Raw genomic sequence first — 12,479 nt, 5'->3', positions numbered from 1 at the left:
TCAAAATTATATTCAATGTTGTGATGCGATTTAAACTCTATCGATTAGTTTTTGAAAAAAACAGCTACAAGTTTTGTAAAAGATGCAATGCAAACAATTAAATAGTACGTAAACAATGAAAGTGGTTATTTTTATTTATTTATTAATTTATTCCCTTAGTTTTCTTTTATTTATTTAAATTTATTTTTTATTTTTTTAACCAAAGATTATTTGTGAGCACAAAATCGAAAACAAATTAATCTCCTATCAACAAACAAGTTTTTTCATTGTTTACTTATTATTTAACTGAGTTTATAGTGCATTTTCTACGGATTTTATAGCTGCTTTTCTCGAAAACTAATCAATGGATTTTGAATACCATTACACGCTTGAGTGTACTTTTGAAAGACCTTGAATTTGTAATGTAATATGATCTATCGTGTAATTAAACATTGTCGAGAGAGTAGTTCTGACGCGCATAAGGATGAAGTTTATTGTATTATGCTGAATTTTATTATATAAAAATTCGTTCCCCTTAAAAACTGTTTTGACGTATTTTGGGAATTTTCCGAAAAGCATTTATTTTTCCAAATTAAAGAGGGTCAAGTTTTCGTTGGATGACCCTATATAAACACTCATGCGGTTCATGAACGAAAATAAATCTATAATTTTTTATATCTTTATTCATGCACCTTAAACTTTTTCAACTTAATTGGCATTCATGCAAACTACCTAATAATCATAGGTAATATTTGTTATATTACCCCCGAAGTTAGTTGGCTGTTAGTAGCAGAATAATGCTCATTGAAGTGGTCTGAAAATAAAGCTGAAAGCTTGATTTAAGTTTTTTTTGTCAACAGGAAGATATTGCTACATGTTTTTAACGATTTTCCACAGAAAAGTAACACGATAGCTCACTACGGATCGGCCCAAAACCAGAACTACACTCATCATGGAGCTATGAAGAACGCGTTAGTCAAAAGTAGTTGCATGAAAAGATCAAATGGCTATGTATTTTATGCACCGAGTTCGATTTCCACTGCTTTTAATTTAAAATAAGATGTCAATTAATAAAGTTACTTGAGCTTAGTAAATATCTATATTATGCTTCAATTAATCTAGATTTAGTGTTTAATAGCCAGTGATGTTGCCTATATACGAGTATAATTAATTCAAGTCGGAACATAGGAATTGTGCAAATGGGGGAAGGACCGCACAAGGTTTAATATGCCCCCGAGAAAGATCAACAATGAAGTGGGTGGAGTCAGGCCGGGCGGCGTCTCCACGTCAATGTTCAGATTAATATTGATTTCGCTGCTTTCGGGGCGATGGAAATTTTAAAAAATATCAGAGCAAAAAGCAGCAATGTAAATAAATATGAAAAAAGATTCATCTATCACTAGAACTAGAGCCAAAAGTTTATAAGCAAATATCAGCGAATTCAGATCATCATATTCATTGATGACATATCTAAGTTATGCTATAATGGGGAAATGTACAATTATTTATAAATAAGTAAAAATTTGAAAATAATTTAAATTTTCCATCACTAAAACTTATATCAGTATAAATTTTGAAACGGTGAGAGATTTGACAACAGGGCGTGGACTGACTCCGCCCACTTCAGCCGCTGGTCTCTCACCGCACCTCGTTGGTCTTTGTCGGAGGCATATTAAACCTTATGCGGTCTTTCTCTCACTTGCACAATTCCTATGTTCCAACTTGAAGTGGTAATATACACACTTACTGCCAATAGAAATGAGAGCCTCTATTGTTCACTCATAAAATCATAACCATCATATTTATTTTATATCTAATTCAGGATGTGCTGAAAGAGAAACAACAACACATTGAGCAACTATTAAAGGAGAGAGATCTTGAGAGGGCGGAAATTACCCGAGCTGCTAGTCAAGCCGATGAAGCTGAACATAAACTGGCTCTACATACTCAAGAGTACACGAAAGTAAGTAAAAACTCATAATGTGTACTCACCTGAATAAAACGATAGTTCTCCAGTATCGAACAGAATGCGAAGCTCAACTGCAAGAGCACATTATACTACTTAACGAACTTAAAGAAAGTAGAAATGAACTATTGTCACAGTTGGAGGACGAGAAGAAGAAGAACGAAGATTGGCAGTTTAGATTTGAGGAAGCTGAGATAACTAGGGCAGATTTAGAGGTGAGAATGAATTTTTTGGCCAATTTGATAGCAGCAAAGGTACTTCATTGTGAGACATTTTATTGCAGAAAGAGATAACTTCGCAAAATGTAAGTTATTTGCGTCGCGTTGTTCTTCTTATGCGTGTGTTGTGTCTTATTATTGTCTGATTTTTGCTTTGAAAAAACATGAGTTTGTGTAATTTTTAATCAATATTATGTAAACCTACGTGTTACTAAGTCATATCATTTTACTCTAGATTCTAAACTCGGCTAATGCTTCCAAAATTAAAGAACTAGAAGAGACGCTAGCATCACAGAAAGAAATCATTCAGAATTTGGATTCAGAGGCTAATCGGGAAACTCAAGAAACGCTCAACAAGGCTAATACTGAGATTGAGAGTTTGAGGAAAGAACTGCAAGAAACCAGGAATAAACAAGTAGATTTGGAAGGCACTTCTGCCACTACTTCAGGTATTGTTGCTTAAATTTTAATTTTTTTTTAGTTGCCGTAATTAAATTTTGTATTGCACTTTTAGTATTAATAAAATCTCTTCAGGATGATTTGGACCAAAGCAAAAAGGATTGCGACGAAAAGATGGAGATTATCAATGTCCTTAAACAAGAGATTTCAAATCTGCAAGCGGAACAGACGGCAATAAAGGGCCGACTGGAAATAGCAGAAAGGAAATTTCGAGAAGCACAGGAAGACATTGCGCAGAAGAATAAGGCCGCGGAAGGATTTCAGTTGGAACTTGAAAATGCCAACAAAATTTTGGCAGAAAGGAACAACGCAATAGAAAATTTGCAAGCAGAAAACCTGAAATTCGAGGACGGTTTACAGAAAGATTGTGATAAGTTGAAAATGGATTTGAGCTCTAAGATTGCAGATATTGAAGATTTCACTGATAAGCTTCTTAAATGTGATACTTTAATTAAAGAATTAGAAGTAAAGCTGCAAGAATCTGAGCACAAATTAGAATGCAAAAATAAGGAATTGCTCGAGTTTCAAAGCAATTTGGGAGACATGGAATCTAGTCTTAAAAAAAGTTTAGGGGAAGCCAGGGCTGAGTTAGAAAATGAGATAAAAGAGAAGGAGAAATTAAAGCAAGATCTTAAAGAAAAAATAGCAGCAAAAGATGATGAACTCCAAAAGCTTGAACTAATGAAAGAAGAAACTTTGAAAATTGTCGATGATTTGAACAAAGATATTGAAAACTTGAAACTCTCTTTTGAGACCAGTTCGAGAGAAGTGTCTGAAGCTCATAAGCAAAAAGTAGAGAAAATGGAACAAGAAATTGATAAAATGCGGCTTCAAGGCCAGTCGTCAGAGCACGACTTTGTTCTTCAATGCGAAGAGAAGGTCAAGATAATCGAAGATTTAAATAAGGTTTTATCCGAGAGTAACGCCAAAATCCAGCTGCTGGAAAGAGACTTGCAGACTTCGGCAACTGCCGAAGAAACTTCTCGCAAAGCGGAGCAGAAGCTGCAAGAAGAGCTTGAGGCCCAAATTGAAAAAAGTAATCATTTAGCTCAGGATTTGCAAGGCAAAACTAACGAAAATAATTCATTGCTGGAAGAGATCACCATTCTGAAGTCTAATTTTGAAAGCAGATGCATTTTTTATGACAATTTGCAATCAGAATTTGCTGAACTAAAGCAAAAATCTGAAGCAGAGCTTAGCGCTAAAATACACGAGATCAAAAAATCTTTTGAAGATATTGCGGAACAGAAGAACTTAATTCACTCTCTACAAAATGAACTCCACACCACGAAATTGGACTTGGAAACCGCCTCCAAGGATTTACTGCAGTATCAGACCAACTTGAGCGACGTGGAGTCACAACTTAAAACAGAACGGGACGAATTGCACAATTCTCTGAAAGAAAAGATCACGGAATGTGATCATTTGCGCAAAGAATTAAGTGATGTTACTACGCAGAAGGATTTGTCCCTTATGGAACTTGATAATGCATTGAAAGCAACATCGGAGAGCTGTGAGAAATTAAAGAGCGATTTAACGCTGCACAAGGAAGTCGCCGAGAAAACGATAGGGGAGCTCATTGAGAATCATAAAAAGGCCTTATCTGACAAAGATGAAACTGTTTCGAGTCAAAATGCTGAAATTAAGAAAAACGAGGAGGAAATTCTCAGATTGAACAACCAGGTCTCCACTCTAGAGCTTGCGATTGCTAATAACGCGGTTGACCTGGATAACTTGAAGTCAGATATGCAGAAGAGAGAAGCTCAAGGAAAGGTTGATGGTGACATAATCGAAAACCTGAAGGTTCAAGTTGAGCGTCTGAAGGCCACTGAAATTGAACTTGAAAATAGAACAAGAGAAGTGGATTTATTAAAACAGCAACAGCAAACTGACAAGAATTCCTTCGAATTGGAGTTAAACTCCAAGATTAGTGAACTAACTCAGTCTGCTCAAAACGCAAATCTGCAAAAAATAGAAATGCTTAAGCTCAGAGAAGAAGTTGCCATTTCCAATACCCAGTGTGAAAACCTTACTAAGGAAATTGAGCAGTCCAAAAAAAATGTGGCAGATTTAGAAACCTTACTAAGTAGTGAAAGAAAAAAAATCAATGCTCAGTTAGAGGATAAAACCAAATCCTTAGAAGTGGCTTTAGAAGAAATATCGAGACTCACCAATCAACTCGACATTAAATCTCATGAAGTTGAAAGTATTACTGCAGAATTAACTAATCTAAGAACCGAAAAAGATACTGAAAAACAGCTTTTGCTTGAATCAAAGGAAGAGATTGCCAGAGTAAGAGAAAGCATGCAAGGCAAGCTTGCCGACGAAGATAATTTACAGAGGCAAGTATTGAAATTAAATTCAGAAATTAGTTCTAAAACATCAGAATTATTTAAAGTGAAAAGTGATTTAACGAAAGTTGTCTCTGAGCTGGAAATAAAGCTTGAGGAGGCTAATAAGGGTTTAGCAGAAAAGACAGAATTGCTGCATCTCAAAGAAGATGAAATGATTCTCATAACTGAGAACCAGAAGACATTCATAAAAGAGCTGATAGAGGACCATAAGAAAAAAATATCTGAAGTCAACGATACAACTGAAAAATTGGAAAGTCTTCTTCAAGAAAAAGTGGACGAAGTTAAACAGCTAAATTTGAACATAGAATTGTTAAAGGCTTCTTTAGCCGATAAGACCAAGGAATCTGATATGTTGAAGGAAGAGTTGAATCAGTTGAATGCCAACAAAACCAAAATCTCTTCAGACCTCTCTCAACATGCCATAACAGTCGAGTCTTTGCAAACCCAAAATCAGGATTATAGCACTAAGATAGATCAGCTGGAAGACCAAATCCGTCTCCTAACGTCCCAAAACCACTCTTTAGGTCAGCAAGTCCAGCAAACTGCAGATAGCACTACGATCAAATTGGTTGATGTTGAGAAACAACTCAAAGAAAAAGAAGATCTTGTCGAATTAGTGAAATTGGAGAATAAGAAACTGCAAGATTTTAATGAAGGAATTGTTAATGAATATGAAGAAAAAATTAAGACCGTTGAATACTCGGAAACTTTGCTACGCAATATAGTGGCTGATTTGCAAAATGATTTGAGCCAAACACCGATGTTGAAAACGAGCATCGAAAACCTGCAAAGAGAGATCTCACAGAGGGATATTACGTTGGCCAGTAAAGAGGGAGAAATTGGAAAGTTGAAAAGTCAATTAGAAAAGGTAAGTGACCCAATTAAAGTATAAATTCGCCTGTAAAAAGATAGTCTCTGGGATATTATTAAATGTTTCTGATTGGGCTTTTTTCCCAGTTTTTCCTTAAATCTCGGAAAAAACAATTTGGCAACGCCGCTCATGGCATACTTATAGTTTCCAAAAATTTCGGGTTTTGCTCCTTTTGGTACTCGCCGTTTGGGAAATAAAACATTGGGATCCCTTGTAAACTTATCTTTAGTCTGAATATACAGTGAATTCCAAAAATATGCGGACGCACCCTTTTTAAAGATTTTACAAGTTTCAATTAAACATATTAGTTATAACTTCTTTTTACGTCAAATATGTCTTCATCGATCATTTATTTAGGGGCATAAAGAACACGAAATATGAATACCTTGTTTTCGAATTTAAAGAAAAACTCCAGAGGGCGATTAAACGCGTCACAAGAATATTCGGACGGTATGTACAGGGTGTCTTAAACTCGACGCCTCTACCTATTTTATGGAAACGGAAAGTAATATGAAAAATTTTAACTATGCGTCTTCAATGGGGTTGGACGACCTCCACTTCAAACTGAAGATATTCTTTTCTAAAATATCGGGCTAACGAGTTATGACGTCATCAATAATATTTTTCCCAGGAGCATACCCAAATTTTAACAAAATTATATTGATTCTGTTTTTCCACACAGCTATTGTTAAAGAAATGTTGTCTTATGTGTGATCGTTTAAAATTTTTAAGCAACAATGTCTTAGGAATTGTCGCAAAAATACAGAGTGATTTAAAAGTACGGGTCGCTACTTCAGGGGCGTATTCTACACATTAATATAAGTTAAAATTTTAAATACTTTTTTCTAAATCGTTTCTTAAGAAAGTTATAACGATTTAAAAATAGAACTGGTAAAGTAGTTTTTTGATTCGAATTGGTGAACGGAAAGTCACAAAGTTTTAAAATTTGGTAGGTAGCCATAAAATTGGATCTGGAATATTAAAAAAAAGACAATTTTTAAATTATCAGTGGCGTGATGTTTTGGGGGTAAACATGCTTGTTTTTTAATAGAGATTTTTTGTAATATAAAATTTTGATACGAAAAGGTCGTGTTCATAAAAAGCAATATTTTTTACAATAAAAGGGACTCTTTCTCAAATTCACTTAAACTTATTGTTTTCCAGAAAAATAGATTATTAAGATTTCGGGTTCTCTTTTGTGCAGACCCTTAAATAAATGATTGATGAAGACATTTTGCATGTAAAAAAAGAAAATATTACCTTATTTGTTTAATTAGGATTCATAAAATTTTGGAAAGAGTGCATCCGAATATTTTTGGGATTCACTGTAAACTATATTCCAGATGCAATCTCCCGTCGCCAACGGGGCTAGTGGTGATATTGCGGTGAGTCAGCATTATTTAATAAACTAAAATAGGATATTTTTTGTCTTAGAGTAGTCTAATAAGACCCATAGACCAGCTGAATAAAGCCTTGCATGCCAGCATGCTTTTAGTCTTTTTTGCACGTATTTCTTTTCAAATTAGGCAAAATCTAATGCCCCTACTGATTACAAGCAGCTTCTCGAAGATAAAATCTTCGCCCAAAAACAGGTGGATTTCTTAAATTCCATTATTGTGGACATGCAAAGGAAGAACGACGAGCAGAAAGCCAGAATTGAAATCCTGGAAATGGGGTACAGCCCTGCGGCCACTGAAGAGTTACGACAGTAAGAACGTAATGACGTTTTTTGTGTTTGAGTGATTAATTTAAATTCTTAGGCTCGGGTTTAAATCAGACTTTCAACGCCAAGTGGCCCCTAGGATATATTGTGATATTTGTGAACATTTCGATCTCCATGAGACGGAGGACTGTCCAACGCAGGGGTCCGAAGAGCCAGTTAGTAATTATCAACTAGGAAAAGAGAAAAAGGAAAAACCACCGCCAAGACCTTATTGTGACATTTGTGGAGGTAATAAACTGTTAGTACTAAAGATTGTTAGACGAAAGGAATTCAATGTAAATTATTATCACTGTCTTGATCACTGTTCCCTGATCTTAAAACTTTTCCTTTTCGATGCTTAGGTTTTGAGATGTAAGTTCTAGCCTCATTTCTTTTTTCGATACGGACCTGATCTTTTTGTCGAATTTTAGAAGTAACTTTTATTTCCAATTCAATGATCTGTCACAGGATTATATGTTTTGACATTCCGTTTGGAAAAAAAACCAACATGAGGCTTTTTATGAAAAATTTATGACTGGTGAAAAGTTAAGTACTCAAGAATTTCGTTTTTATTGGTACAAATTTTCGTAAACCAAATAAAATTTCACAACACTGTTTCGAATCTAAATTTATCATTCAATTTAGCAACTTTTGTCTCATTTAACAAAATTCTTAAATCTTAGTAATAGTCAAATTTAGAATTTGCTCACCCTATATATGGGCATCACCAGTTCAAGTCAAAACATAGGAATTGTGTAAATGGAAGAAGGACCGTGTAAGTTTCAATATGCTTCCAAGAAAGATCAGCGAAGTGCGTCGAGAGGCTAGAAGTTGATATATGAAGGAGTTAGTCCGACCGTTGTCTCTTTCCACTTTGATGTTCAGATTAGTATGGATTTCACTGCTTTCGTGGCCATGGAAATTTTTAAAAATGTCTAAGCAAAAAACAGCTATATAAATGTAAATGTAAATGAAAAAAAAAACAAAAACACAATAACTCTGCGCATTAAAATTGAAATTTCTTACATTCGTTATCTGCACTGGCCAATTTATTTATTTTTTGATGGTGTTGTAAACGATAAACAAATCGTTTCTTTTCGTTTATTAATTGATCTTGAATCTATAGCTAGTGTCGCCTATTCAGTTTTGGACCCACCAAAATATCATAAACAAATATCAGTGAATTCAGATCATCATATTACTATAATTTATAAATAGGTAAAAATTCTGAAATGGTGAGAGATCTGGCAACTGGATTTGGATTGACTCTGCCCACTTTAGCCGCTGGTCTTTCAACGCACTTTGTTGGTCTTTGTCGGAGGTGTATTAAACCTTATGCGGTCCTTTCCTCGCTTGCATAATTCTAATGTTTTTATTACAACGCCACAAAATTTAGTTCAAAATATTTAGACGATAGCATTTCTATTTCCATATCAAAACAATAGAGTTACAAGCAGTCGGCAACTACTTATTGAGACAATTTTTCAGGTAAATTCTGTAGCTTAGAAGTGAAATGACTGTTTGGTGAACTTTTTAAAATTATATATATTTGAACTATTTATTCATAGACAACTTATGGGATTGTTTTAAAATGTAATTTTACCTTTCCTTTTTGTAGAATTTGGACATGATACAGCCGATTGCACAGACGATCAGGAATTTTAACTTATTTTATTATCTTCTGTATTGTATATAAAAATCATATATACACGGTGTCCCACGTAAAAACGCACAGCATGGAAATCTTGAAAACGTAAGAAATACAAAGCCGGTTAGATAACTATTAATAATATGCGACCTATTTCAAAAGTCAGAAAATCTCAGCGGCTTGGAAAGATATTCAAAAAAAGCTGATATGTTTATAAATATTTTTCATTACTTTCCGAATTTATTTAAAGAGTTATTTCTAAAATGATTGAAATTTTATCATTGTTGCATTTTGTCCCCAATAATATGACACTATCAGATATTTCGTGTTCCTGAAAGTATTATCAACTAAATTTTTTAAAATATAGTCTTGGATTTTTTATACATATAGGATTCTGAACGTTCTTATGGATATGAATTTCATATCATATGATACCTAACGATTTTATTACTTTTTGAGTTAAAATCTAATATGCCTATTGATTTGTGCTGTTGCAGGCCTGTTTATAGCTGTATTCTTGTAATTTAATTATTTGGTTTTAAGAGTGATTGTAATTCTCCCAACTTTGTATCTCTTATCGTTTCCCAGATCCCTAAGCTTTTTACTCTTACGTGGGATAACATCCAGTATAATTTGAAGTAGTAGCATAATTTTTAGGAAATTATAATTCATATAGGTACCACTAAGAAAGTTGTAGTAATTTATTGTTATTGACATCGAGTTCAAAAAGTTTGTTGTCATTTGTTGTTCAAAAATAAAAACTTTATTTTCCTAAAGATTTTTTTTTTGAAAATCACTATAAAAATAAACCACTTAATGTGAATATTCAAGCTTAATCTAATCCTTCCTTCTTTTCTTTAATGGCTTCCTGTAAAAAAATAGTTAAATTTTTGTATGACCTAAATTGACGGGGTAGCCACAAGAGCAAATATGTCGCAAAATTGTTTAAATCAATAATCATTTTTCTCATTTGAATGACCTATGGATTTAATAAAATTTGTTCCTTCTATGAAATAATATGTATTGTTTGATATTTTTACAAATAATTGAAAACGATAATAGAACTGAATAGGCACAAGGGATAAAATTTTTGCTAAATTAAATGGAGAATTCAATCTTGGAAAAAATGGTTATTGATATATAACAAAAAAGTTTGGTATGAAAAAAGGAGGCTTAATTTTAAGAAAAACAAGCCTGTGGAGTTAGGAAAATAATCAATTAACTTTATATCTACATACATATACAGACTCTAATGAGTTGCAATTTCTCTGATTTTCAACTTAATATCTCAAAAATTGCAGAAATCCTGCTATGAGAAAAAAAGAAAAATTGAAATTGCTTTGAAAATATTTTGCAATTTTTTTTAACAATTTGTATGAGATTTCAATACATTTATAAGTATTTAACACATGGATTTTGTGACATAAATTTGCAGGGGCTAGCTCCATGGCCCAAATATTAATTAATTAAAATGTACCTTGAATCTTTCTTCAAATAATGATAATTCTGAGATCAAATCAGTAATCGCATGCATAAGTGCATCCTGAGGTGAATAGTCTGAAGTAGTTTGTATTCGCAGGACAAATTTATGTTCCAGGGGATGAGGTACTTTATACCCGGCAAATAAAACATTAGGGTCTTTTAACAGTTGGCTGAAACATTAAAGGTGATTATCTACATGGTGTATTGTTCTATACAAGATGTCCCAAAATTAGGTAGCCAAAAACAATGATAATCAAAAATTAAAAATGATTTTTTATTACAAATTATTTTAATTAATTACACAAAATTAATTTGCTGTATAGTTACTGAAATGTTGGAGATTAAAAAAAATTATTTCATAGCTTTTTCAGTTTTTAAAATATTAAGTTTAAATTTTCTATGTACAGAGTATTCATAAAATTTTGGGGTAAAGGCAAAATGGTAACACAGATGGAATTTTATTGAGTTTGATTTGCAAGTGAGATTTTATGAAGCCAGCACACCTAACTTGATTAATTTTTGATAAACAGAGCAATTTTGTAAAATCTTTCTTGTAGATACAGCACCTGATCTTCTTTATTGTAAAAGATAAAGCAAAAGTTTAAATAACAATGTTTTTGAAATTTTATGTCACAATTCAGCAGCATGCTCAGAATTTTGCTATCAATAGCAGTCAAGACTGGTTTTACGAAGAGCACATTTTAACACATGGAGACTGCAATATAATATTTGTTTGAGCAACAGGCAGGTAAAAAATATTTAGAGTTTTAGGTTCTAATTCCGGCGACAAAAAAAGTTCTGACATTTAATATATAGATTGACAGTGATGCAAAACAAAGAAGTTTGAGGTTGTTAAAGGAATTCTGTCCTTTGAAAAATAAGTTATGAATCATTGTCATGTAGATTCTAGAGAGTTGTGTATTTACAATGTTTTATCTTGATATCTAAAAAAGTGCAGGAGTCATAACATAAGATTAAAAAATATCTAGAAATGTAATACCTTGTATTTCTGTAAAGCATTTTTTTATATGGTTTATACAGTTTAACAAATAACTATTATTTTTCATTGAAAATGGCTATCTATGGCCTCCTAATCTTGGGACACCCTCTATATAGGTCTATTTTAATGGTTTTTGATGCCTTTGACGCTTACTTTCTGATCATGTTTCCTAAGGTGTGATCTTCTTTATTGATAGTAAAAATAGCAGCATTTGGAACTTTAGTGTCCTGTTCCCGAATTATTCTGTAATAAATTCATTTAATCTGGGACTACTTTACAACCTAGGACGCAATAATACTTTTTCTCTCCTTCATACAGAAGGAATGACTCAAAAGTTGGCGGGGCATTCATAACTTTGCCGTTTCCTTAAACGTACTGGATTCTAATAAAATGTCGATTTTTTAAACATGAACAGAAGAGCTAAAAACCACAAAAAGGAGCCAATTTAGTAAGAATATTATTTATTTTTAATAATAATATCTTAACCTCACAAACGCAAAATGCTCTAGCGGTGACCTTAGGAACCTTAAGAGTGTTTTTCTTTTGTTTATGTGGTTCTAGTTAAGATGAACACCGAACATATTAGAGTAGATTTCGCTGCATTAAACGGGCGCTCAAATTTGCTCTAACTTGAAAAGAAAACGTTCAGTAGTGCTGCCTCTGACCTTGACTCTAAAGTAAAATGTACATGTGAGAGTGAGATGCTATTTTTGTCGATATGGATAGATTAGAAAATTTTTCGCATGACAGATGAAGTCAGATAAAATTCTCACATGTACTCATAGAATCGTGATGTAATC

The 12,479-nt window shown here is 33.1% G+C and overlaps 2 protein-coding genes across 9 annotated transcripts in view; one reads left to right on the top strand and one right to left on the bottom strand.

Moving 5' to 3' along the window:
* The window catches only part of CLIP-190 (Cytoplasmic linker protein 190), a 42,647-nt gene extending 32,674 nt beyond the window's left edge, over positions 1–9,973 (top strand). For all 8 annotated transcript variants that reach the window (XM_066404762.1, XM_066404761.1, XM_066404769.1 and 5 more), the window contains 8 exons: positions 1,802–1,942; positions 1,996–2,160; positions 2,399–2,612; positions 2,678–5,844; positions 7,191–7,232; positions 7,374–7,555; positions 7,608–7,798; positions 9,168–9,973. In XM_066404762.1, the coding sequence (XP_066260859.1) occupies positions 1,802–1,942; positions 1,996–2,160; positions 2,399–2,612; positions 2,678–5,844; positions 7,191–7,232; positions 7,374–7,555; positions 7,608–7,798; positions 9,168–9,214 (4,149 nt within the window). In that variant the 3' untranslated portion in view covers positions 9,215–9,973. The remainder of the gene's footprint in view (positions 1–1,801; positions 1,943–1,995; positions 2,161–2,398; positions 2,613–2,677; positions 5,845–7,190; positions 7,233–7,373; positions 7,556–7,607; positions 7,799–9,167) is intronic.
* On the bottom strand, positions 9,897–12,135 carry Rpb11 (DNA-directed RNA polymerase II subunit RPB11). Its single transcript, XM_066404780.1, has 4 exons — positions 11,978–12,135; positions 11,833–11,922; positions 10,675–10,849; positions 9,897–10,065 (listed from the first exon to the last, which is right to left on the bottom strand). Exons 1-4 carry the CDS (start codon positions 12,028–12,030, stop codon positions 10,030–10,032), a joined length of 354 nt encoding a protein of 117 aa, XP_066260877.1. The 5' UTR covers positions 12,031–12,135; the 3' UTR covers positions 9,897–10,029.
* Positions 12,136–12,479: the final 344 nt, after the last annotated feature.

This window comes from Euwallacea similis, chromosome 36, assembly GCF_039881205.1.
Source record: "Euwallacea similis isolate ESF13 chromosome 36, ESF131.1, whole genome shotgun sequence".
Lineage (NCBI taxonomy): Eukaryota > Metazoa > Arthropoda > Insecta > Coleoptera > Curculionidae > Euwallacea > Euwallacea similis.
Note: the sequence above shows the minus strand (reverse complement) of the source record. Positions and strands in the feature narration are given on the sequence as shown.

What these genes read in the sequence shown, in the direction of transcription:
- Rpb11 (XM_066404780.1), bottom strand. Translation starts at nt 12,030, where the DNA reads ATGAATGCCCCGCCAACTTTTGAGTCATTCCTTCTGTATGAAGGAGAG. An exon ending in CTGTATGAAGGAGAGAAAAA is followed by an intron (nt 11,923 to 11,977) that starts GTATTATTGCGT and finishes AATTTATTACAG; the next exon opens with AATAATTCGGGAACAGGACA. An exon ending in TTAGGAAACATGATCAGAAA is followed by an intron (nt 10,850 to 11,832) that starts GTAAGCGTCAAA and finishes TTAATGTTTCAG; the next exon opens with CCAACTGTTAAAAGACCCTA.